The sequence below is a fragment of the Genypterus blacodes genome, unplaced genomic scaffold, assembly GCF_046128005.1.
Source record: "Genypterus blacodes isolate CSIRO-AG114 ecotype Tasmania unplaced genomic scaffold, CSIRO-AGI_Gbla_v1 ptg000008l_1, whole genome shotgun sequence".
Lineage (NCBI taxonomy): Eukaryota > Metazoa > Chordata > Actinopteri > Ophidiiformes > Ophidiidae > Genypterus > Genypterus blacodes.
Window position 1 is genome coordinate 693319 of NW_027466822.1, and position 26677 is coordinate 719995.

Below are 26677 nucleotides of genomic sequence, written 5' to 3' on the forward strand. Positions count from 1 at the left end.
CAGACTGAATCACAGACAGATGATGAGGTTTGCCTGCAGTTAGAACTGACATACTGTAACATAGCAACAGTGTAAGTGTGTTTGTTCAAGTTTACTCTGAAAGACAGTTTGTGCAAGAAGACTGTTTGGACACACATATGTTCAAATTTTTCAAGCATGTGACTACACAAAACACATGGAGTTCATTTCTCCCAGACATGTGTAGGGCTGCTTTATTGCTGTAACTTCAAATATTTGAATATTATTTTGGGAAAACATGCAAATCGATCAGTAGAGGGCGCTACAGAGACATGGTCAGGATAATCATTCATTTCTGGGGACGACACAGCTGTACAGACGTGCTGGAGACAGTGAAGCCCTGCATCTTCACAGTATTTTAGTATCCCTGCAGTATCCCAGCATATAGACAGAGCCGTTGCTATGAAAGATACAAAAACTTAACAATAATGTCAGTGTTTAGAGGGAGCTGATTGTGCCTGGAATTCATGATCACATCCACGTTAACCACGTGTGTCCCATATTAACTCGATGCTTAAATATACTGTAATTCCCAAGAGACAGGCTAACATGAGAGTAGCATGGCTATGACAGCAATGTGACCCTGTCTAATGTTTAACTCACAGCAGATGGCGGACTTATCACGAGGTGGTGTTCATGTGTGCGTCTTCCTTTTTTTGCAGGATCTGGGGATATCGAAAGTGGGTCATATGAAGAGAATTCTTCAGGGAACTAAGGACCTGGCCAAAGCCTCCATGATTGACCTCTAACTCAGAAGCAGACGCTACCGGAGAGGGGAAATAAACTCCAGTTTGGGAGCATCCTAGGCAGTTATGCAGGGATCAGCTGATTTTATCCCTCTGATGTTCTGAAAAAGATAAATGAGGGTTTTTTGTGCTTTGGTGCCAAAATAACAGTTGAGAAGGTTGATAGCAGTGCAAAAGGAAGTCACAGATCTTCACAAAAAGCCATTCTGTAACGTAATTTACACTCACAGCACACAATCAGGTATGCAACTTGTGATATTACCGACAGTCGATTTGTTGTGATAACAAACTAGTAGCAAAACCAGGACTTCCATGTGTGTTCCCTGAGGGGCTTAGTGTGTGTTCCAGTCCAGTAGCATGTGGATTTGTGATGCTTCCTGGATCTCTGCCTGATGTTTAAGAGCCGCAGATGCATCCAGCATGCACTGGGGGTCTCAGGTGGAGACAGGAATGAACTGTAACGGTCTCTGTGGTGATCTGGAAAGTTGTAGCCTCTGAAAAGAGTGGGATGCTATTGCATGCATGCTTGCTCATCTTTAGATATGTTTAATTGCATGATTAGTGTCTTATTTTGTGTGTGTGCGTGTGTGTGCGTGTGTGTGTGTGTGTGTGTGTGTGTGCTAAAATAACACTTGAACAAGTTTTACATGACCTAAGTATTACAATGCCATTTGTTACTACTGATCGCATACTTTTTTGGTCTAACTCCTACTTTTTTTCTAGCATTTATTTATTTGCATGATAATGATGTGTCAACCACCTGTGTCAAGTGCCATATTTTCAGCCATGTAGTGTGAAATGTGCTTTATTGGTAGACATCATAAATACTTTTTGGAAAGTATTGATGAAGTAGTAATATCTGTAAGTTGACACGTTTTCTGTGGATGTGAAAATCAGTACCAAAGTGAATGTCAAAGAAACATCCAAAACTGATTATCTGACGACTTTATTCAGAGAGAACCATTTTATCTAATAGGCCAGTAGGTCATTTAATTGCAATGAATGAGGGAGAGAGATTAGTATTAGTCAAGAAGAAAGTACATTTGTTGGTCTGAAGCCAACCACATATATACTGTAGGTTCTTTTTTAAGGAATATTTAAATGGCACTTTTTACTTCTTGCTTCATGCAAGTGCAAATCCTCATATCATTACATAGAATTAACAGTTCACCTCAACTTTTTAACTTTTTGGCCTTTTATCACTCAGTATTTCACACAGTAACGTAACGACAATAGGAGTTAGATAATGGTTTTCAATATATAATAGAGCAGTTGATCTGCAACCTGTTTAACATTGTTCAAGTGCAGCTTTTTTCTTTAAATTAAAAGTGAAATGATAGAACACTCTTCTCATTAGTTTCTTTAAGACTGGTGGCATTACAAGGTATATTTCTATATGTGATGCTAAGTTTGTATATATATGCACTGTATATACAGTATACCAGTGTATGCAAACTATGTTTTTACGTGTGGTGGTCTAATGCATTTGTGGATTGCTGACATGATATGCATTGTCAACAGCTTACACATTTGATTGTGTGTTTTGCACCATAACAATTGTGTATCATTGATTTTGTTCTAATCCCTTGTATATGATAATGCTATTGTATTCTAATGACGGTGCAATATTTATCTCTTGTTTTGATACAGTCTCTGCTCTCTGCAGCTTTTTGACTTGGTGTTTCTCAGTGGGAAAAACATTGAAGAGTTTTTGTACAAGCACTCCTCGAGGTTTGAGGATCAGATTTTAGATTTAGACCCCTCGACTGATTTTTCGTACTCACTACAACATTCTTCCAGGAGTTCACCAGTTTGTAGTTTCGCTCCTCTGTGCTTCCAAAATGATACACTAACGTAGGACTGTGTCGGTCGATGACTAGAGTGGGCAGACATGACTGTACCGATGTGTTTCAATGTATCACCATGTGTGGGTGTGCATGTGTGTGTATATATGTGTGTTTACAGTGGCATCTTTGTAAATGTACCAATTAGCAATGATGTATAACAGCATTGCTGATTGGGCTTGTTTCCCCCGTTTGGGAATAATTTGTCTATATTTTGTCTTTATTTTCTACTTTTCTGACTGCCAGAGCAACATGGCTATAGTTAAATTAGTTAAAACTCAAAAGTTTTAATTAGTATGAATTACATTATTGATGTTTATCAAGGCTCAGTCCTGAATAGTCACCAAACACTCCAAATCACATCACAATGTCCAAAGTAATCATGGCTGAAAAGTACCACTAGAGGTTGCCATATCACATCTCATCCCTACAATCTGAGTGACATTGTGTTTTTAACATTACTTATGCTGACAATCAGTTGTGTCAGACTGCATATCGGGATGCACAAATCAGTAAGCTGAGTTACCAGTTCATTAGGTCGACTGCTATAATCTAATGCGATATAGAACGACAGCCCTGTTATAAATCCTACTTTTGTGACTTTCTCAACATTTAGACACTGTGTCAAACGGGCGATGATACAAAAAAATTAACACACACCTCTCTAATGTAGCCCAGCATTAATACCCACAGCCTGTAACAACTCTAATCTGAGACGGGACCAACTTTGTATTTGTGACCTGCAAAACAATGAATTGTTGCTTGGATACAAAAAAAGTCAACTCGGCTCAGTCACAGTGCTGCAATGCTGTATTGGAATTATATTGTACAGGTGTACCTAAAAGAAACTGGTATATCAGCACAAATCTTATTTTGTTCCTTTCCATGTTGTTGCACCTTGTCTAAACCAACAATCATTTGAATAACTTTAATCATGTCCTAACTTTACTGCCCTGTTTTCATTCAATAGATCTGGATTAATCTTAACCAATAGATGAGAGATTCTATTTTTAAAGAGGCCCATATATAGGGTTTGTTAAAGTCTTTGAAGCCTTCCTGTTATTATGTACTTTAATTGGAGCAGTAGTTCAGCTGCCGTACATTGCCTTGTTCTTGTAGTGCTCATCAGGTTTTGTTTGAGCTCCATCATTCCTCCGAGCAGAATCCAAGTCCTGTTTCGACACTCTTCCGTTTCCTGAGCTGCTTCTGCCTCTTCATGGTTATCTGCGTGTTCAGATTGTCTGCCAGGTTCTGTAAATCTGAAAGTGTTTTGGCCCCAGGCTCCAGGCAAGAGAATGCTTGGCTTTTCTATACAAAGTGGAAGTTGCCAACTTTCTCTTTTTATTTTGTTTCCCAGTGGTCTGTAAATAATGCTGCAAACTGCCTGGTTTCCAAAAAGAACCCCAAACTCTACCTAAACACAAGGATCACTAGGACATGATAGCATATCATCTTTGACATGGTTCCTAAAGTGATGGGAGAGAAGTGAGTTTCATTTGTTTACATTATGTTTACAATGGCACAGTTTTAATTTTAAGGATAAATAGGTATAAACAATATTGACATATTTATTGCCTAAGGTTAAATGATATGATGTGTATTGTGTTTTCACATTTGGAATATAATGTTACAGTTGTCACCTGTATTACTATCTGGATGACTTTGGTAAAGTAGTTGATCATTTTTATGACTACTAAGTGACTGTTTTCTGTGCCTTTTTATGGTTAGAATGCATGGTTAACTATTTATTACAATTTGGAGTCACCGAGATATGTATTTTTGTATTCTGAATAAATAAATGGTTCAGCTTTTGTTGTACATTTTGGAGGTGCCTTAAAAACAGGCTACCGATTCATAACTCTCTTCTTCAATAAAACCAAATACATACACAGTGTGGTTATGGGTTTCTCTGCTTTGTTTCACTGCATGGTCCAGAACCAGTGTGGGGGCATCAAGGATCATATACAATTTAAAATAAATAAAGGTACTTTAGCAATTTAAAACCATTTATGCACTTAAATACATCATTTTTCACTGATTTTATTTGTCTGCAAAATGTATGAATACATGATACACAGATTTCCTCTTAGGGGGGTAATTTAAATGTTAGTCATGTTTAAAAGCGCAAAAATACACCAAAACAAATGAACCACCATGTGCGCACCACTTGCACACTGAGTGACAACAGGAGATGTCTCTTTAAGGCCCTCCTCCAGGCAAGCCCTTTATTGGCCAGCTCCTGAGCCTCATACCTCATGGGTGTGTGTGACCAGGTGTGTAGATGAGGAGGGTTAACTCAAATATGTTAAATGTGGATGCAAGCATGTTATAAAAGAAAAGGATCATTTAAAAATCTTTGAGGGCAGTTGGAGGCCTATGAGTCTGAGTAACTGGATACTTTTTCTATAGGAGTCAACCTCAAGTTTTGCTTGTTTGACACAGTCCTTTACTTTACATTACTCTATAAAATGATGGGAAATGACTGAAATTATAATCATATGTTCCCTTTAAACAACGTATGCTTATGTGAAGAATGCAAAGCAAATATGACCTCTCAAATATTGCACTGGGTTGAATAAACAATGATTGAACTTTACTTGTGTGCACAATCGTGTTCATCCTTAATTTCCACAAAAATAGACATTTGAAATATCCAATGATCATGGGGAATGCAATTTGATTAAATGTCACATAAAACTTTGACAGTACAGACAATCAGTATCTCAGAGGGAACTATACTTATGTAACCGCACTCCAAAACCAGTGCCAAAACATGAAATAAAATAAATGTGTGTGTCTATTGGAAACAGCAGTGCTGGTTTGTGACATGGAGTCAAACAAAAAACAACAGAACTCGCCAGCTTGTATAAAAATAGCACAAGTGCTGCTTCCTGGGGAGCAATCAGCTCCTTCTCCTGATGGAAAATTCCTCTGTTCAGTGCTTCAGTATTACCACAGATTGAATCAGTTGTGGAAAACTAAATTTGAATGGGAAATCAAACACTTCAGAGTTCATTCCAGAGTGTTTCATTGAAGAAGAGACAGTTGTGAAGTATATGTGGTACAGCCATGACTTAAGCCAGCTATGAGGTCACCAAGGTCCAGACCTTCCGAGTGAAAATGAGGTGGTGGGATGCGTCTGGCCTCAAGAGCGTCTCCATGGAAAGGTCATACATGTTTTGCAGATGAGTAAACCAAGATTTCAGATGATCACAACTTACATAACGTAACTCTACATCTGACTAAGTCATTTGAGTGATAATGGTTGTATGTGTAGTGTAGTTAATGGGTTGTGGAGTTTCTTGTTTGTACTGTACAGTTTTATTTTGTACATTTATGTTGTTATGTGAATACAAATCACAATCTGTTTACAAAAAGCCAATTAATTAGCTTTTTGTAATTAGTTAGTAGTAGATTTAAATTTGGTATAATTACTGGTTGTTTTCAGTGTTGTTTAAATGGCATTACATAATATTTAAATCACCCAGAAAAGGCAGTAAATAACGTTCCATTTCTAAAATCACGTGTGTGCAGTTCAGACTCATCGGTTTTGAATCCGCTTTGAATAAATCTGTACAGTTTGATTGTTCTGTGTGCCTCATCGTTTCTCTCTGTGTGTGATTAGTGATGCCTGGGACACTCTTCATGTTTTCATGGGAAGAACAGTAGAGTAAACGCTCCACATATGGACAATTCGGCTAATTTTTGCGAATCAATCAGAATGAACACGAGAGGGTAACGTATATCCATATCACTAAATTTAATCCTGTATAGCTACATTTTATTTAATTGTCTTAAACATTTGTACAGCTTTTGTATAGATCATGTTTTTTCATTGTAATTGGTCACACGGGTCCAAAACATGAACATTTTAGACCACTGTCTTATAAAGCAGCGCTGCTTGCTGTCATTCCTATCCGTCCGTTACAGTGGCGTTCAGACGTCATTATTATTCCATTATTTACGTGCTTTATTTTAAGAAATAAAGGGCCAGTTAACATTTTGCTTCAACGGGTTAAGGGTTCCAGTCTTGCGCAAATGAATCATAGCTCGTCTTCCTAGCTTTTATCTTAAACGTTCGAAACAGACAAATCGTTCACGGACCGCCCATCCAAGCCTGCGGCTGCCGTCAGTCAGAGTGGGACGCAGAGCGGTGAGCTAATATAACTCCATAACACTTAATAATGGCCTTTTCGAAATCCCACCAATTAACCACACGTTCCTAGTGATTAGGTGTCTGCCACTGTGCGGCTATACGGCGCCGCATTCGCGTTAGCTCGAAGCTACACGCTTGCTAACAGTACTGAGGTGACATCACATATCGAGCAACCGCGGCCTGGTTCTGTTGCTAACCGAATGATTGACACCCTGTCAGACAGCCAGCAGGCTTATTTAGCTGCGGACAGGTTCGCTCTTCTTTATTCTTTTCACGCTTTAAAAGGTTTGTGAGCAACAAAACTGTGTGATAAATCTGATGCAGCCGTCCAGTTAGCAGGCATTTGTCTGTTTTGGTGAGGGGCTGCATGGATTGTTGGTGTATCTTCAGGGGGAGCGGACCAGTATCAGCATCCTCCGAGGGCCTCCACAGCTGGAACGCTGCAGCGCGCTAAGCTTTGTTTTCTTTAGTATGTGTTTGGTGGTTAAAGGGCGTTGTACTGCTGGAAGCGGTGACAGACCTGTTTGCGTTCAGGAAATGCAGAACATGGAGAACAATACGTTTGGCTGAACGTCAACAAGGCAGGAGGATGTTCTTGGGTTAAACCGCTTGGTAGCAGCACAGTGGCCCAGTGGTCAACAGCAACAACGTCTACGGGTTTACACTGGTATAAGGAATTTGAATCTCTAAACCAAATGAATACCTTTGCATGTTGGTGTGATAGACTTGCAACCTGTCCATATTTGATTAGATTTGATTGTCCTATCAGATGAGAACCAAATGTTTCACTTCCTTCTTTGATTTGCACCAATAGACTGTATACTGTATTGTCAGTTTAGGCTACACAATCCCAAACCTTAAAAATGTATAAACTTTGAGTATTCCTAGTTTTTTTTTGTCGGGTGTCCTCTGTTGCCTGATGAATGCTGGGTAGCCACCAGGTCTCATGACACTACACTAAGTGTGGAACATGGCCGGATCGAATGACAGCCTTGTCATTGAGTGGGGATACACTTATAGTTCTTTATTTAAAGGTGACATATTTCTGTTGCTACATTATTATAGTGTAGTTTACAAGATTGTATGTGTTAAACTTTGGGCAAGGTGCAAAACTAGATGGCAACACATGAATGTGAAATGATCAATTTCTGGGTGTTTGAAGCGCAGCTGTGGCGAAAACTAGCGGTTCTTCAGTTTGCTGACCATGATAGCTAGAGAAGGTGAAGGAACATGAGCTCTTTCACTGACACTGACTGACACAATATGACTGTCCTTAAACCACCAATCATGTAAGACATTATATCTATCTATTTATGTTTATTATTATTTAGCTTTCACTTATTGAGTGCAGTATTTAAAGAGACAAACAACATATGCCATTGGTTTGTTGCACAAGTCTGTAAACTGCATATAAGGATCTAGTAAGATCAAGATCTATCTTATTTTAAATATTAATTCAGCAGTTGTTGTTGTTTTTTAAATTTATTTTTACTGTAAAAAATGTTATATTCTATAGCACGAAGTAACATCTCCTTATGGCTCCTAGGAGTTGAGTTGGGAGACACTAGTCTATACATCTATATCTACGTATATATGTGAATTTCCCGGTTGTGGGACGAATAAAGGATTAGCTTATTTTATACCCAGATTACAGCAGTGTTATTTGAATGAGGGCCTTGTATTCACAATGGCCGGCGTGCTCGTGTCAGTGATTGATTATGTTATTCCCTGTCTATGGATCAACTTAAGCTACTGGATTTGCCTGTAACCTTTAATGCTACTGTCTGTCTGTCTGTCTGTCTGTCTGCCTGCTCTCAGGTGGATATTCCCTTTTATTTTTGTGCTGACTTGATCAAAGTCACCTGTGCGTCATTAGTAAGTGGTCTCTGAGTTTTTCCCTCACGTCCCCCGGGCTGTGCTTCTCCCTGTCTCTGTTTGTCTGTCATTCCAGCCACCCACAGGCATCTTCAAAACCTGCCTACATCAGCTCCCAGTCAAACAAGAACTCAGTCTACACGCTTTCTGCCCTTGACGTGTTGTTTTTCTGTCTACCTCCGAAGATGATAACAAACCCTTCCGACGGCCTTCCGGAAAATCTGTGTCTTATTGCGCAGACGGGTTTATAATTTAGTGAATGAGCTTTAAGGATTTGCTTGAACCTGAGCTTAATTTCACGCAATTCATCCCATTTGTACGTTTGCGCGTTGTATAAAAGTCGAAGGCTATTGCACTTTGTCAATGTCAAGTCTAAGACTAAATACATTTGGCATGTATTACAGAATGGCTACGTTATCAACAAAAGAAGATGTGAACCAAAACAGGAAGCACTACAGACTACAAAAAGTTGATTTGCAAATTATGTTGTTACTTCCTAGTGATGTCATGATCATGATCTGTGAGTGACATTAGCTCCGCTGCATAGTTGAGGTTAGTCAGCAGTGCTGGCCCGTGTTGTTTTTGCACGGCTCTCCAAAGCACCCGTGAGAAGCGGGGAGGTCTTGGATCACGTGAGGCAGCCAGTGGCATGTACTCTACCCCTGTGGTTCTCAGGCTGCAGAATGGGCCGATCACTTGCGCCGCCTGCTTTGTCTAGACTCGATTAGATGCTTTGGACAACACCTCAAAGGACAGGCTTGGGTTTCTTGGGAAACGTTTCCTCCTTGTGCACTGTAAATATTTTGCCTCCTTCAGTCGCTCTCTCATGCTTACCAAGTGTGTTTCCTCTAGTCCCAGTTCAGAACACACAGCCCTGTTCTCTTGCCTCGCTGTTTGATCTTTGATGCAGGCCTGACTGCATCAAAGAAGGAAGGAAGAAGGGATATCAAAGAAGCCAGGCCTACAATAGTTTATTCTCACCAGCAGGTCAAGTCCTGATTCATAGCATTTTTGCTTGGGCGTGAAGAATAATTTTATTTGGAAGGTTGGCTGTAGCTGCAGTCGTAACATTTTACAGCTCTGACCAAAAGTTGAACTGTGTTATGTCTTATCATTACGACTTAACTTAACTTTTGTCTGTAGGGAGTCTTTATAATTTAGTTAAATTACTGAATAATACAATTGCTACAAAATTCAACTTTTGACCTTTCACATTATGCTTCAGGCTTTGATTTGTTGTTGTGTGACAGTAGAAAAGGCTAATGGGTAAATCCTCACTCCTCACTAATAGCCCTGATACTTTCACTGCCTTGACATGTGATTAGTACTGCAGTTTAGGGAGCAGAATAAAGAGTGATACAGAGCAATAGCAATATGTTTTACTGTCAGGGCAGTGCGTTGACCTGCAGAGAGCTCAGTCATTATGTGACCCTAAAGACAGGCTCAGCTGTAGGAAACGTTTGTAGAATTTGTGTCCTCTGCCCGTTTCACTCTTTCAGAGAGTCGGGCCTTATATTAAATGTTCTTAACTCTCTATTTCTCCACCCCTCTTTGCTCACAGGTAAGTGGCCAGTCAGCCAGCCACATACAGCTCTTCGTTGCTATGGATGCCTGTGCCCGCATCAGGGGAGTCCCACTGAAGGCCAGGGCTTCTGTCCGGAAAGAGGTCAGTTTTTGGTGAAAATGCACAAAACTCTGACGACTCGTGATTCACATTCATCTCACATGCAAGTGCCAAGAAACACACTGATACAAAAGGTTTTGTCATGAACTCTGTTGGGCTGTCTGCGCTGAGATAAATGGCTTGCAAAATGCTGCATTTGTGTTTGCAGACTGTGCGTGACAGTGGAGCACACTATGTGAAGAGCCTTTTCAGGAACAAAAAGGAACTGTGCAGCATTGGCCTAGAGCTGCAAACCAGAGACACACTGAGACTGACAGAGGTTTGTCATGCACAAACAACATAACAAAACATATTCAATGCTTAGACATACAGAAATATGATCATTTGTTTTCTTTCAGATTCATTATGTGTGTCTGCCTGGTCAGTGTGAAGGGGAAGATGTCACTTTACAGGTTGGTATTAATAATTCCATCTATCTATCTATCCTTTCTCTTTACCAGTTTAGCCTTTCAGGGTTGCAGGGATGCTGGAGCCTAACCGAGCGGTCACTGAGCGAGAGGCAGTGCACACCCTGGATAGGTCGCCACTCTATCACAATTCATAATTCCAAATGATATGCATAATAATTGAAATAGAAAACCTACAAAGATGTTGTGTAGGTTATGTTATTGTAGATCAGTTTCCTCTTTACTAGTTGAGCCAAAGGCAAACATGCTCCTTCATCATCTTCCTCAGGCACTGTCATCTCTGCCGCCTGGGCTGTGTGAGCTACTCAGGTCCGTCCACATCCACGGCCTCAAGAATGACGAGGTCCTGCTCCTCAAAGACACCCGCAGGATGGCAGAGTGCAAGGACACTGGACCTCAGGTAGATGACACATAAAGTTATATTGAAGGAATGTGCTCAGTTAGTAAGCATATCAGTAAAAACAGAAGTGAGCAGAAAGCAGACAAGTGAGAAGGGACAATGAGGGAAATTTAGAATGAGGACATGTGCTGGGGTCAGTTCCTCTGTGCAACGCAAAGAGCATTTATTGGAAAAACTAGCGTTGTCCCAAAGCAAGGAGGATTGCTGTACTTATATCAAAATAATGTCAGCTCAGTGAATCTTTCTTGGGGCCGGGTGGTCTTAAAATCTCGCTTGTGCTAGAAACACAGATATTTGTGGGAAAACAAGCCTGTCTTTGTGTGTGAAATCTATCCGGCCCACCCCTCGTGTTGTTTTGTCAAATTGTTGTGGTCAGTTGAACAGACATTAGGGTCCGTGACAAGGAGTCGAGCATTAAATCAGTGCTATTGTGAGCACATGGCAGAATCTGTGAATCAGTGTGTATCCTCCAGCATTCACGTAGCCCACGGGCACCTTGACTGTGGGTTACTATGTGATTTGTTCTGTATCTGTTTAGTTGTTTAATGGAAAAGCAAAGGCTTTTACTGTGTGTTGCTACAAATCTTACAATTGAAGAGATGTAACATTACTTTTTCCCCCCCCTTTTGAAACAAACCGGTTTTGCCAAGCAGTATCATGGATGACTTGGTTGAGTAAAACCAGGATCTGAGAGGATTTCTTTTTCAGACCAAGATTGAAGTGTTGTCCTTTGTGGTCATGAGTTCTGTGCTCCGGTGCAGACAGGCCCTGTAGCACACTCAGCGAGTCAGTCAGTTTCTTTTGCAGACCGCAAGGTTGCCCGCCGCTCCGTGTTACAGACTAGCAGCAAAACAATTTTGTATTCAACATGAGCATATATCATCCCACAGCTTGAGACATAACAACGCACCTACAACACCTTTTTGTATGACAAGACAAACCCCATATACATTTTAGCTAGTTTGCAAATGCTGTTATATTGTTTCCTTATCTTGTTCTCGAGGATTGGTGGTTGTGACAGCTATTGACATTTTGCTCTGTTTGGCATTTCTTTAAGTGCTGTTATTTTCTATAAATAAACAGATTGCCCTTTAACAAAATGAATAAACTACAATCCAGCCAGACATAACAAATTTTCTTTGTCTTTCCATGCTCTTCCTTGCTACCCTATCTTACTCTGTCCGTAGTATTGGATGAAGGCAGTGTGTGTGTTGAGGCACAATCCCAACTCCCCAAGCCTCTACCCCCAGGCCAGTGTAGCGTCTTTGGTGGGCTTGCTGGGACGCTATATGGCTGGTGTTCGTTATGCTTTGGAACTTCAAGCTGTTCAGAGGGGTACATCTGAACCCAGCCAGCCAGAGGAGGATGACACCAACCAGTCGGTCTCATCAATCGAGGATGACTTTGTCACAGCCTTGGAGCATCTGGAGGAGGATGACACAGGAAACAGTCCCTGTAGGTTTACCTTCTTAAAGAATGTTTGTATCGACAGCTTTAAAAAATACAGAATGTTTAATTAAGCCACTTTGATGCATTATTAGTAAGATGAAATTGGACCAATATCCTATTTTCCAGAGGCGAGGCAGTTTGACGCATTTTAAAATAGATGAGTGTCATTAATTAACTAATATGAATAACCAAGGCAAAGTGGAGTGTAGAGGCACCACAATTATATGCTTTTGTCTACAATGCTGTTTTTGCTTAATTTAGCTTTCATGTTTATGGTGCCTACCGCCTCTTTGGACTTAAAATCAGTTCTTTCTCTTTCTCTCCCTCTCCTCCACATGCAGCAGCATCCATTCACCATTTTAAAAGGCGTGATGTGGCTTCACAGACAGTCCCAGCCCACAAGAGACGCAAGGACTTAGCCGGCTCCCACATTATCATAAGTTCCTTCTCTAAGAAGTGTTCAACCCAACAAAGGTCAGGCCCAGATGTGTCTGTGACAGTGCAAAGGTCATCAGGTGTGGAATCACAGTGGACTTACTGCAGCCCAGGAGCACATCTTTCCTCTCTGTCAACTCATGTCAGTGAATCAGAGGAGTCAGACGGCTCTAGCCCCAGCCCAATCATTTTCTTGGATGAAGTGGGCTATCAGAAGAGCCTACAGGCCAAGCTCGATATCCCCCAGGTACCAGGTGGACCTAGAGAAAGAGTGGAAGACTCAGACTCTGAAGTCAGTGAGTTCTTTGACAGTTTTGACCAGTTTGATGATCTTGAGGAGCTCAGTTCAGCAAGCGGCACTCTTACACTGCCTCTGGATGATGTCAGTGCCCCCATCACACAGAGGAAGAAGCCCTCTGAGACAAGCACCAGTGGGTCGCATTCCAAATACGTGTCTAGAGGCTGCTCAACTAAGGGTATGAATCCCCACCGCTTTGACCAACCCACTCTCCCTGCCAATGTGAAGAAACCCACTCCTCTCAAACCAGGCTCTCCCTACTCCCCCCACTCTGAGCTGCCTGACTCCCCTCGACCAATGCAGACAACCTCTGAGGAAAATGGTGGCCCCCTCTTTAGCCCTGTCAGCGCCTCTGCTTTCAGTCCTCTGGTGGAATCTGGTGGGCCATTGGAATATTTCTGGAAGGTGGATGGGGATGGCCAAGATAGCTCAGAGCTACGTAAACCTCAGGACCTTTGCTCTCTATATAAGACCTACTCAGACTTTGCCAGCAGTCTCTCCAAAGAGATTCTGGGATCTGTTTGTGGCTACCAGTCGGCAGTCGACATCAGTGACAACAAGAATTTGAGTTGTGTCTGCCACAAAGAATTTCAGAACCCTTCAGGCTACCTGATGAAGCTCTCAGAGATCCAAGAGACGGTAACAGTGGCCAAGCTGCAGAAAAAGTCACAGTCTCTGAAAGATGGTATTCAGAGGTTTGCCACTGACCTGGTAGAAATGAGCTTGGGCAGTGCATTTAGAGACATTCAAAAAGGTGTGTCCGCCTGCACCACCACTCTCTGTCACCTTGCTGCGAGGCTCACCTCTTCAGTGTTTCAAATGGCATTCCATGAGATTGGGATGCGCCATGCCTGTGTGCTGAAGGAGCGAGCAATCAATGGCTTGGCTAGCTTCTTGGTTGGGGAGGCTGTTTCTGGAGCAATGAAAGAGTTCCTTGCTGTCAAAAAGCAGATTTTCCACAACACTGTGACATGCTTTGCTGCGGATTTGGCTGAGGAACTCATCTTTGAAGGTATAATGGAAGTCTGTCAGTTCTCTCACCCCTCTACCCCGCACGGCTCCAGTGATTGGTCCTTTGCCCACAGGGAGGAGGAGGAGGAGGAGGAAGAGGAGGAAGTGGTTTCATCTTATGCTTCAGACTTGTCTGAGTCAGTTCTCCAGGAGGCCTTTATAGAGCTCTCCCAGGCTGATGTTGCCTTCACTAGCCAAGCAGCTATTAGTGTCTCTCTTGATAACGTCTGTTATGTCAATGCAGAGGACACCAGCACTCACACATGCAGTACTTTAGCTACCCAACAGATTGTCCATGCCACCTCAGCTCCAACTGACTTTGGGCCCTCAGGAGAGGGTGGGACCTGCACAGTGAAGAAAGCGCTTTTCACGGTATCAGGAATGGCCAGCTGTATTCCTGTTCCCCAGGCTGGCCAGGCGCTCTCAAACGTTCCAGTGTCAGAGGAGCCCTGTCAGCAAACATCTACATTAGCTGATACCGATGAGACCTCCAAGAAAGACCCGGTGACTGTATCTCCCTCTGACACCACCACATCTACGCAAACTGATCGTAATGGCAATGGAACCCAGGCAACTCTACCTAGAGGAGACTTCTCACACGAAAAGTCCCCCTTCAACACCTTCTCTGGCAACATGGTAGACATGATAGTAACTGAGGCTTGTGAGCTACTAACAGCGTCAAATGTGAAGAGGAGCTTTGGTGACTGTGCTGATTTCCTTTCAAAGACTATTGGAAGCCGAAGAGGCTCCGCTTCCAGGCCTGGAACAGTGAACGAGGATGCTCTTGATCCCACTGCAAGGCTAAATTCTGGCAGGGAGAGCTTTAGACACGACACTAAAGATTATGTTTGGAAAGAAGGCCTTGTTGAGGATGCATCATGCCTCAGCATCTCCCACACTCTGTCCAAGACAAGATATCAGAGCCACACGATAGGTACTTGTGAGACAGTCCCAAGGTCAAGAGATACGCTAGAGGTGCCAGGTACAAAGTTGGGTGGACAAAGATTGACCTCTGTCCCTAGTGATTACTTGGCCCCAAACTCTGGCCACAAATCTTGTGGAACTCCTGGCACTCCCCCTTCTACCCCTCAGCAGCCAAGTGAGGTATCTAAAGAGAAACAGATTAAACGGTTCTCCAAGAAGCTGAAAGGGAAGCTAGCTAAGGAATTTGCCCCTGCCACGCCTCCCCCAACTCCCCACTACCACCCTGAGCCTGGTCCAGAGGCAAAAGATGTCACCCCAGAAGCAGATAAGGCTGACTTCATGCTCAAACTGATGAGGTCTTTATCTGAAGAGGCAGAAGGCAATGAGGATGAAGAGGAGGTGGCAGAAGACATATACGGTGGCATTGGTGACAATAACAGACACTTAGAGATGGCAGATTGCCGGCCTGATTTGAATCTAATCTCTTCTAGGAGGATGATGAACAAGGAAGCCTTCCACTACGCTGAGCGATTGGCCTGTCACATCATCTCCATGGCAACAGAGATGGACTCTTTAGGAGTGGGAGAGGAGGAAATGGGGATAAGCAATGGGGTGGAGAAGAGGAGAGACAGTATGGCTCAGTTCTCAGAGGAGACCTTGAACACCTTGTGGGTGTATGCTGGGGAGGTGGCAGGAGAGGTCATCAATGATGTGAAGAGAATGGTGACCTCTGGACAGCAGTGTTCATATCACAGAGTTCTTAGGAGAAGGAGTCTTGAAAGATCTTCCTCTGAATGCCCTCATCACCACCTCCACCCCTGTCAACGCAATTTAGACCAGAACAAGGACTTGAAGGTGAGAAGACTTGCTGAACAGTGGTCCAATGACCTGCTTGCCTCTGCCCTCCGGTTTCCCATTTCTACTTCTACCACCAGCTCCAGTTCCGGCCTATCCTCAGAGTATCCCAGTTGTGAAAGTGTGACAGATGAATATGCAGGCTACATCATCAAGGTGCTGAAAAAGGAGGGAGGCAGTAGGGAGTTGGTCCTGGACCAGTATGCAAGCCGTTTAGCTTACCGCTCTATAAAACTTGGCCTAGCCCATGCTACCCGCAAGATTAAGCAGAGAACATCTGGTGCTCATCTCACCTCGTCTAAGTCCCTGCCAGATGAATGGAAGAGTTTTGGCAATGAGGCCTCTTCACCACACATGGTGGTTTATCTCTCAGAGGAGGAAGGACATTGTAGTTGTAGTACTTCTGAAGATCATAGCCAGAGGGAGCAGATCAATCTGGTAAACTTTGCAGAATCTTTAGCATACAACATCACCTGTGATGTCACACAGAAGTTGCATTTTCCCTCCGTTCGTCTGCCTAAATCTCACACTGACTCTTGCCTTTATAAGAAATCCAAATTAGAAGATATGAAGGAGAATCTTATCAGGAACTCCTTCTCCTGTCCGCTGTTGGCCAAAGAGGGTAAAAGCAGGCATTACCACAGTACAGGAAACCTGTGTGATGGAAGCTACAGTAGTAGGGTAATGAAGGTCATAGATCATTATGCTAGAAAGATAGTTGATGACACTTTGGAGATGAGCCTGGCTTCAGTAGGACATTTGTCCAAGGAGCACCAAAAGACCCAAGGTCATGACAGGCACACCTACTCACAGAGGTTGTCTGATGGGGCAACACTGGGCCCGGCTTTGAGGGATCGGACCTGTCGTTACCGTCAAGCTCAGGAGTGTCCTTACTGCATTAAACCTAGCAGGCACCACCAGCATCTAGTCCACAGGAGAAGGGGGGAGGAATTTCAGGCCAGGGCTGAGCGGCTCTCTGGCCTGGAGATTCCCAAGATCCACATTGACCTGGATAGCAGGGCAGCATTTGCTGATGGCATGGTTTCCATGGCAATGGAGAAAGCCAAACGTGAGCTGAGCAACACAAGCCTCAATGCTGACAGTGGAATTGGCCATGATGGAACCAGCTATGCTGAGAGCCTGACTGCTGAAATCATGACCTCAGCCCTGTCCAACATCTGCCAGACCACCAGTGCCAGGTACACACACCAAAACCCACTACCAGTTGCTATATACTGTTAAACGTATATTTTCCCTTCACATATGCTTCTGCTGCTTTATGTCAACGTCTTGTATCCGTGTTGAGAAACCCCCACTCATTATTTTTAGCTACTTTGTTCACAACTTACCATTAAGCAACCAATATTGTTTGAGTGCTTTTCTTTATGTCCTTATTCACACATGCTTCTTATCAGACCATGCCATTTGTTGGCCAGAGAAGAGTATTGTCATCATCACTCTGAAAGTGAAAATATCTGCATAATTTGTCAAAGTCTGTGTCTCTGTATCCCTCATCTCTCTGTGTATATAGCTCTCCAGGCAGGGAAGCCACTGAGTCCACTGTGTCCCAGCAACTGAGTGTAGGAGATGACAGTCTAGGCAGCTGGTCTAACCTGAGCTTTGAGGATGAGCACCCAGATGACAGCAGCAGCTTCCTCCACCTCAGTGACAGGTATACTACCACTAGCCTCTCCTTAAATAAGACATAAGGTACTTAGTGACAGGTAAACTACTGCCTAGTCGTCCCATCTGAACTTTAGTGTATACAGCAAGAAATACCAAAAATGGGCCAAATCTGGTCCTTGAAGGAAGGAAGGAAAGCTAGCTACCACAAATGTAGCATTAGTTTTAGTTATTATTATTATTATTATTATTATTATTATTATTATTATTAAAGCCTCTGCAACATTAGGTTTACAATTGAAATGCTAACGATCAGCAGGAAGTTCCAGGCCCAGTTTGGTTCAAAAATGGTATTCACTCAGTCCATCTGAAAAAAATACTTAAATATTTCTTATATTTCAGAAAGTTGTGGCTTTGATTAAGATTTGTATTCTAGAAAGGACTATATAAACATGCCATAGCTGCAATCCCCTGCATATTTCTTTGTATTGCTTTATTTAACTCTTTTCATTTAGATAATTCCAATATAATGTCAGGATAATCATCAATTAATTATTTAATTGTCATTGAATCAATTAATTCCCAGTTGAAACAAACAAACAGTGGAAAAAATGGTTTATTTGACATAAACTAGCAACTTGCGTGTTCCTTGTCTGTAGAGAAAGCTGGAGAAAGTGCAGACATGCGGTGTCAGTCTTTGTTTAGCAGGAATCTCGTGTTGTCCAGAGTCCAGTCATGAGGTTTCCCTGAGGTTAGCTCAGGGGACAATGTATGGTTTGGGAACCTCACTTAGAACCTAGGATTGCCAAGATGCAATTTTCTTTTGATTTGTGCAAATATTACATGTACGTATGTTCTGTCCTGGATATTTTGTTAAAGTTTTTATGCAGCTGTGTTCGTCAGCCAAGATATTTAGAGAGTATTTGTTTTATACACCACAGGGGTAAGGACCATGTAGTAGATGTGACAGACTTGGCTCCCCCAGCTCAGATGTGTGTGTGAAAGAGAGAGAGAGAGGGAGAGAGTGAGTAAGACAGAAAGAGGCATTTTGGGTTTCATCCTTTCTGGTGACACAGTCTCATACTGTCTCCAGTCAAAAGGGTGGGAATCAGGCTGTTGACATTTCTGGCTAGAACTGTTATCTCCATGGAAGCAAAGATGATCAACATTTGAGATTCTTTCCCAGCATTCTAAAAGATCAGAATGCTAGAAAGCTGCTAGATATTTTGGCCATCAGGGCCAAGTGAAGGTATCATAATATTTTCTAAAGGTGTGTCTGTCAGTGTTCACTTCACTTCAGGCACTATTTCTACAGCAACAAAGTCCACCATGTGTAATTCATTAGTTTCTCCTTAAAGCCCGCCCAGTCGATTCTGCTCAGCATTATGAAGTAATGGAAGTAAAATCACTTTTGAGGACTTGTTAGCATGCTGAGAATGATGATTGATTTATGACTAAGCTCTCATCAAGTGCCTTTCAGTCAAACCACAGAGAGAAAGGTATGACTGAGACACCACTGATTAGGGCGGTATTTTTAGATACAAAAGTGTTCCCTCCTTCAACCTTACTGAGTGAGATGAGTGCTACGGTCTGCAGGTTCCAGCCAGCCGTATAATCATTGACTAATTATAGAGTGTGTATTGTTTTGCTGCTGTTGCCAGCTGGTTGTCTTGGTGGAACCCACAGGATTAACAAGATCAAATCGAGACATGAATGTAATGATCTCATATTGTAGGCTTTTAGCAACAAATTGTTTTATCAACATAAGAGAAGATTCCGTGGGATACGGATTATGTGATGGAAAGGTGTGTCATCCGTGGAGAATCCTCCTGTGTTGTGTACCTAACCATGTCATCAACGTGACTTCAGATGCCTGTTATAGTTACCTTCAAATGGTAACCAGAGTTTAACCATATTACTTGTCAAAGCTACATACATCTTTGGTGTAGAAAATTAGAATATTATTTGCTGATTACCTGATAATCTCTGTTCCATTCCACTAGCTCTCGTGTGACGATAACAGGCCCTCGTAGTGAATGTTACTATCAGTGTTACAGTAGTATGTTGCCTGCCTTCTTTCTCCAGCAGCAATGGGAACAGCAGTAGCTGGAGCAGTCTGGGCCTAGAGGGGGAGGTGTGCGAGGACCGTCTGTCATTCTCCCCCTCTGACAGGTCGGTCAGCAACTGGTTGACATGGTTAAGCGACCCAAAATGCTCATTAGTAGTGGACGTTCACCTAGAATGGGACAAAGACAAAGCAGAATCATAGAATTAACGGGAAAACTAAAAGACAGCAAAGGAAGCATGCTGCACATTCATCTGTCGAAAATCTGGCAAAATTGGTCCCACAGTATTGCGGTGTCATGTTAAAGACTCAGACATGTCATTGTCTCATCCTAGGTGCCACCAACAACTTGCATGACCACACTAAAGCTCTGTAGTTGAAATGGTATGCGCATGTGCTTGTCACATCCGATTTCACCAATTCTGCATGACTTGCATGTAGTTTGTCTACTTAAAGGTTATTCTGTGATATTATTTTGCTTGTTATTTTGCTCTACTGACTTTTGTAAAAACCTCAATTTCTAAAAAGTTGAGACAGTGTCTAAAATGCTACTAAAAACAGAAAGCAGTGACTTGAAAAGTATCTTTCCCCTGTGCTTAATTGAAAACAGTACAAATACCAGATAATATTTTAACTGATCAACTTTTCCATTATTTTATAAATATACACACTTATGATGCCTGCTACAGGCTCCAAAAATGTGTGACTGGCAACGTTGAGAAATGTTCAAAAAACATTCAATAGGTTATTACTTGATGCTTTCATTTATCAAACGATTGCTGAGGCTGTGAAAGCCTTGCAGGTATCAACTTTAGAATGAGTGTATATTTAGCAACAACAATGAAGTTGATCAGTAAAAAGAACGTATTATCATGTACTTGGATTGTTCACTGCTTTATGTTTTTATTTGCAGTTTTTCACATTAACTCAATTTAATGTGTGGGATTGGGGGTTGCACTTCACCTTTTCCTACTACCTATAAACCATAGGCTCCCATTATTTTCACATTGAAAAACTCAAACACAGTCCTTGGAAAACCACCAATTTTCATGCTGGGTAATCTATATATTTTTGCCTTAAGCGAGCCACCATTTGCAGTTGATTTTTACTATGGTACTGAAGTCATCAAATCAACTTTTATATCACACTTGTGTTAAAAGAAACATTTCTTTTGACACAGTCATTTAGATTTTGTTTTTCAATACCTCATAACTTCTTAAAATGGTTGGCCTTAATGGCTGTAACACAGAATTTGCAGTGATTTCGCATGAAATAAATCTTTCAAGGTTTGGAGTGATGATCTGCTATTGGCTGATATTCGGTGTCAGATGTTTCTCTATGGAGTATGAAATCACAAGAGACAGACAGTCCAGTGCATGCTTTTCACCAGTTTATGGCAGGGTGCACACTATTTGGGTTTAGTTATTCTAAACCAACATTTTGTAATCCAGGCTCAAAATGGGTTAAATCGGTTAATAAGATTAAACTGCACCAAACGTCTTTGCATCCTCTGTGCACCCCTGCTTATCTTGGCTGGCGTGTAATGCCGGGCCATTTTCCACTGTGCTCCTTTCTTGGTGCATGCACTGTCAATCTCTAAAAAACACCGATATAAATCTCAATTGTTTTATCCGAGCACACTGTTCATTTTGTTGGCTTTGGTAGAAACCACACGCTGCGCCTGCAGTGTGTTTTGCGCACAGGGGTGATGACTGATGAAAGGGTGACGTAACAAAAGAATTCAAAGCAATCAGTTAATACGACACCTGCAGACATATGAACCGCAGCCCGGGGAGGAAGTCAAAGTGTTCTGGCAGGGGAAAGAGCATGTCTCACCATGGCTGCTCATTTTTATATGAGATAAGCACAGCGCGTCTTCATCAGTCAACGGAACAACATTAAAACAATGTCTTGACAGAGGAGACCTTCATGAAACAAATGAGCAGCAAACTAATGATACATCATAGTTTCAGTTGTAAAGGAACTATTTTCACTTGGATAAAAGAAGTAACTTCATGGCTCCATTTATACCTTGTATTTAAATGCTATCCATATCTACAAATCGTATGTAAGTGTCAGTGCAACTCTACATATGTCTGACACAGATAGTTGGATCTCTATCACACCTACAGAAACAGAGAACTCATTTGAATGCAAGCTGTAAGTGTGTATTTGTGTCTTTCCTTAGTTTTCAGTCTTGCTCAGGTTGGTAAAAACACACTGAATGTGATCCTCCTCAAAAGAAAACATCTGCACATCATATTGAACAGAGTCTTGGTGTCTGTAGCCAACAACAAAACTGTGATTAATAGTCTTATATGTGGAGAGATGACTGTTAACCTGTTGCAGTCATTGCGCCATATTTTGTTCAGTTTTTAAGAAAGGAAAAGTCTAATTTCACAGCAATTTTAAGTTCTTTTTGCCATTGTGTCTCATCTGCTGCTACAGAAGACATTAAACAGGAATGTAAATTTACTGGAATATAGAAAAACATTGACTGGAAAAACACAGCCTTAGTTCCCTCACTGTGTTGTCTCGTAATACGTCTTTGATCTGGGTTGCTTTGATTGCAGCGCTTGTGGCTTCTGATATCCTGCTATGCTTGTATCAAAGGCAGCCAGCCTTTATGAATGCTTTTAGTTTGAACCCATTTGTTGTCATTCATATCCCCTTGCATGCAGCGTCCCCACCCATGCCAATTTCTCCCCCCCCCCCCTCTCTCACTAAGCTATGGTATTTCTCATCCTACAGTGACAGCACAGAGGACAGGGAGACTGAAGTCAAAGAGGAGTCCAGTGGTAAGGCTCATTTGCATTATTTCACTTTGAAGACACTGTACTGTCAAATAGGGGTTCCTGATGAAAGAAATATAATATGAACAAGACATGCAGCATTTGGCAAAAAGGCCAAATAAAACAATCTAACATGTCACACTTCAAGACAGCAGATGGAAGCAGGGGAAAGACAGGCCCCTCTCCTTAATTGAGGTCTTGCTCTTTTCCGCTGTGAGATTCAGAACATTTGGCCTCGGTTCTGTCTGTCCTGTCTGCCCGGTTGTGTGCATTATGGTTCTGGGGATTTTTACCACCCCCACATTCAGCCACACTGATCTTCATTCATCCAGTCTCTCCACAAGCACTCACTCTGTGTTATGTGTGTGTGTCAGGCCAGAGCAGCCCCAAGTAGGAAAAGGGGGGTGGGGGGCTCCACATTTAGTCTGTTGTGCTGCGGGAGCGTGGGAATCCAGCACTGAACAGCACAGGGTCAGGGTCGGACCATCGCATGTTACCATTGGTGTATCTGTCCGTCAGGGAGATCCACTGGAGGGAAGGGGTCAGTTATATATTTGTGTGTACATTTGTGTTTTAAACAGGTTAGTATCACATCTAAAAACAAGCAGCAGGAAAGGATGTGAGAAGGACAAATCTTTAATTTTCCCCATTTCACTGTGTCACAGGGACGCTGTGCGTGGACCGGACCCAGGTCCAAACACCCAGGACGTCGCTGGTCATGGTGAACCTGGACGTCAGTGAGCACGGGCACGGCCCTCAGCACGTGACCCTTGACCCTCAGCTCAGAAGCTTGCTGCAGTGGGTAGTGGCCTCCATGGCTGACATCCCCCACATCCAGCTAAGTCCTGACAGAGAGCTCCAGCAGGTGATTGTCCGCTTGTCATTACTGTTGTCATCAGCCACCGTCTCAGCCAGCGTTCTCGTCGTGACATTTGTTAACATCCGCATCCGAGTCAACAAGAAAAAAACCTTTCTTTCCATGTCTGACAATGCTGATTTTAATCTCAGCATTGTTGCATGTGTTCCTGATTTACACCACAGAAAGCCAGAAACCAAAGCTAATGCAATAATTAGGTTAGACAATTTGTAAAATATACTGTGGTGTAATAGCTGCTTCATTTTGTAAAATTCCCTGATATGAGTTCCTTGGAGAATTTGTCTCTTTCTCTAATTTCCCAAGTTCCCCTGTATTGAATATCACTGTCTAACTTTTAACTAGAGGGGGAAAAAACCCTTGCACAGACACAGAACTCAAATATCCTGCCTGCGTACCGCACCTCTTTAAAGTGGAGAGGTCACATTTAGGCAACCTCTCCGGTCAGCGTTCAACTACACGTCGTCACATCTCTGCGTCATGTGCCTCCTCTCAGCTCCCAGCGGTGGTCCAAAGGCTTCGGGAGAGGAAGTGGAGGGTGGGAGAGCTGCTGCACGCCCTGCTGCGCTACTGTGAAGAGAGCCAGGCACAGGCTCAGCCCCAGCCCAGAGAGGAGACACCGCAGGCCAGCAGAGAACCCCACCGTGTCTCCCTCTTCCAATGGCTCCTGGAACACGCCTAGGTCTACTCTCCTCTCCTCTTCTCTCCTCTTCTCTTCTCTTCTCTTCTCTTCTCTTCTCTCCTCTTCTCTCTTGTCTCCTCTCTGTAGTTCCATACTGAGCTTTGCTCTGACCACTACCCCTAGAGGGCACCATAGAAATCCAGCTGATAAGTAGGTGGTGTGTCTTTAGCATAGCAATCTGTGATTAGGAGCACTTGGGTTGTATTTTCATTCTCTTTATGCCTCCTGTTGCGTTGTTGCGGCTCTGTTTTGTTTCATATTAGGCTGCATATTGTGTTGATTTTGTGAGCTGTCTTACAACCACCTGCGCTATCTTGTTGAAGCCCCTGCACTGATACAAAAGAAAATGATAGAATGAGCGACATAGAGAGAGAGAGAGACCGAGACAGAGGCCGGGAGACCCAGCCCATATTTTCCAGACAGATGGAGACAGAAATGCAGTGAGCTGAGGGAAAGAGAATGTGTTTTTTGTTAGGGAATCCCCATAGCTGCTGGGCGGATGATGTCAAACCCACAGCTCACCTCTGCGGTGGTGTTTCCACATGTTAAAAGACCAACCAATGCACACATGTACACACACACACACACACCACAGCACTCCGCACCCTTTATTATCCGTGCCAGGAGAAATTTACGATGCTTGGAAACAAGTCCACAGCTAATGAAAGCTGATCATTACCCGTAGTATTCTGATATTATGTGATGAATTACTTGCCTTTCAGTTTTCTCTTGTCATGTGTGTCTCTGTAGCGCTGCAAGCAAGGAAATATTAGTATTTAAAAGCTTCTAGATTTTCCAAAAACAACATAAGCATTTCGACGGCACTTTGGCTAATATGCAGCCTCGCAAACAGTCCGACAAAACAGTGTTTAAGTCGTAAAAACCCACATTGAGATTTTATGACTTTATACCCCATTGTAATTTTGCTTTGATGATGAAACCAGACATTCATTTGACAAGAGAATGATTGATAGCGCTTGATAACTTTGCCTCGTGTCAGTGTTCCTATCGTAGCTCAAATACTGTGATCGCTGCTCGCCTAGCAACAATCTCTCTGTCAAACTTAGTAAATTAGTAAGAGCGGGTGATGTTTACCCAGGCAGGCACTATGAAAGAAAGTAAAGTCTATATTTTTGAAGGTAGAGTAAGTCTAATCAAATATGAAAATGCTGCTCGATTCTGTGAAAGAAGCCACGGCGTCGGCTGAATGTTGCCAAATGTAGCCAGTGTTGCTGACTATCCTTCCCCTGCGTTGCGGGGACGTTACAGCAGCAGTATGTGCTGGCTATGTGCGTCTGGGGCCCACGTCCTGTTCGGGGGAAGATGACACAGATGAAGGATAATTTTAAAGGTGTGTCATCCAGTGCGCACCTCCAAACCACAGCCGACAGCATCTGCACAGCTCCCGGAATCGCACATTGTGTCACCCCGCGCGCCGCAGCTACCTTGTGCAATGAAGGACTCCGGAAGACCACAGCGTCCTCCCAGTACCACGCTAACACACACTTTTGTTACACACCAATCATTGCCGAGAAGCACTTTTTTTCTTGGTTTTGCCCTCGGGATCCCTCTGTAAAATTACACACACACACACACACACACACACACACACACACACACACACAGTCTGGACGCCCTGCTCTAAGCGTGCTAGCCTGCAATCAGTTAGCTTTCGTACACGCAGTACTCGCATGCTACTTAACTCCAAAGAAACATGATTGCGGTCCATTTTGGTTGTTTGTACATTATAGTACACAGTTCCATTCCAAGTATGGGAGGGACCTAAAGGATGTGACGCGGCGTGGTTCTCATATTGTTCCTCGTCCAGTTGGATACACTGTAATATACCATGGCATCTATTACTGATAAGTGTTTTGGTGGTGATCACTTGCATGGCTCAATCGTCGACTTCATCAGCTCAGCGTACTTATTATTCTTATTCTTATTATCGGCCTGTCACTGGTTGAGCTCCAGGCAGTCGTATGTGCGCACCCCCCCCCCCCCCCCCCCCCCCCCCTCTCCACACTACCTCTCCGTCCCCCCTTTGCCTTCTTCTCCTCCTTCTTCTGTTGCTAAATGAACTGGAGCCACTGCCAAGTCCTCCCTAGGTTGATGATGAGCCTCTTTCACTGCCGCTTCCACTCGCTCCCTCCTACTCGCGTTGAAGGAACTTCCAAGTTCTCGAGGACTTTGTTGAATGTGGTCTTCTCGGACGGGTTCACTGGCCTGTTCTTCTCTATGTGTGAGTGAGTTTACTGGGGCATGCACAGTATGCTGCGCTGAAGCCATGTCTGTTACTGCTACATCTTTACGCTGCCAAAACAAGGCTCAAATCTTCACATTCAGCCGTTCATCCTCTTATCTTTTTGTTCACACTGAAAACACATTTACCACCAGACACTGCTTTTATGATTCGGCAGGAATATAAAATTTGAATATTAAAAACAGCGTTCATGAAGACAAAACGGTAACGTTTCTGTTTTATTATTAAAGGTTGAAAAGTAAAATTGTGCATTTACTTGGTTTATATTAAAGGAAT

At 42.8% G+C, this 26677-nt stretch overlaps 2 protein-coding genes across 7 annotated transcripts in view; both read left to right on the forward strand.

Annotated features, from left to right (window-relative positions):
• The window catches only part of dgkh (diacylglycerol kinase, eta), a 48294-nt gene extending 45306 nt beyond the window's left edge, over positions 1 to 2988 (forward strand). For both annotated transcript variants that reach the window (XM_076156972.1, XM_076156961.1), the window contains one exon: positions 681 to 2988. In XM_076156972.1, coding sequence (XP_076013087.1) covers positions 681 to 767 — 87 coding nt within the window. In that variant the 3' untranslated portion in view covers positions 768 to 2988. The remainder of the gene's footprint in view (positions 1 to 680) is intronic.
• A 3730-nt stretch (positions 2989 to 6718) lies between these two features.
• On the forward strand, positions 6719 to 26156 carry akap11 (A kinase (PRKA) anchor protein 11). 5 transcript variants are annotated; one of them, XM_076155478.1, is made up of 12 exons: positions 6719 to 6761; positions 10201 to 10305; positions 10472 to 10582; positions 10662 to 10715; positions 10999 to 11130; positions 12318 to 12585; positions 12921 to 17301; positions 17634 to 17774; positions 19811 to 19897; positions 22542 to 22588; positions 23248 to 23447; positions 23953 to 26156. In XM_076155478.1, exons 2-12 carry the CDS (start codon positions 10243 to 10245, stop codon positions 24136 to 24138), a joined length of 5670 nt encoding a protein of 1889 aa, XP_076011593.1. In that variant the 5' UTR covers positions 6719 to 6761; positions 10201 to 10242; the 3' UTR covers positions 24139 to 26156. The 5 variants fall into 5 exon arrangements, with proteins under 5 accessions (XP_076011593.1, XP_076011554.1, XP_076011563.1 ...); XM_076155439.1 differs by lacking the exon at positions 6719 to 6761 and adding an exon at positions 7663 to 7798; XM_076155448.1 differs by lacking the exon at positions 6719 to 6761 and adding an exon at positions 7663 to 7798 and having other exon boundaries at positions 19814 to 19897.
• Positions 26157 to 26677: the final 521 nt, after the last annotated feature.

Excerpts from the sequence above, each read along its gene's own strand:
- akap11 (XM_076155439.1), top strand. The coding sequence starts at position 7,748 with ATGACAGCCTTGTCATTGAGTGGGGATACACTTATAGTTCTTTATTTA. Across the intron at positions 19,898-22,541 it reads TCATTCTCCCCCTCTGACAG|TGACAGCACAGAGGACAGGG; the intron begins GTCGGTCAGCAA and ends CTCATCCTACAG. Across the intron at positions 23,448-23,952 it reads CTGACAGAGAGCTCCAGCAG|CTCCCAGCGGTGGTCCAAAG; the intron begins GTGATTGTCCGC and ends GCCTCCTCTCAG.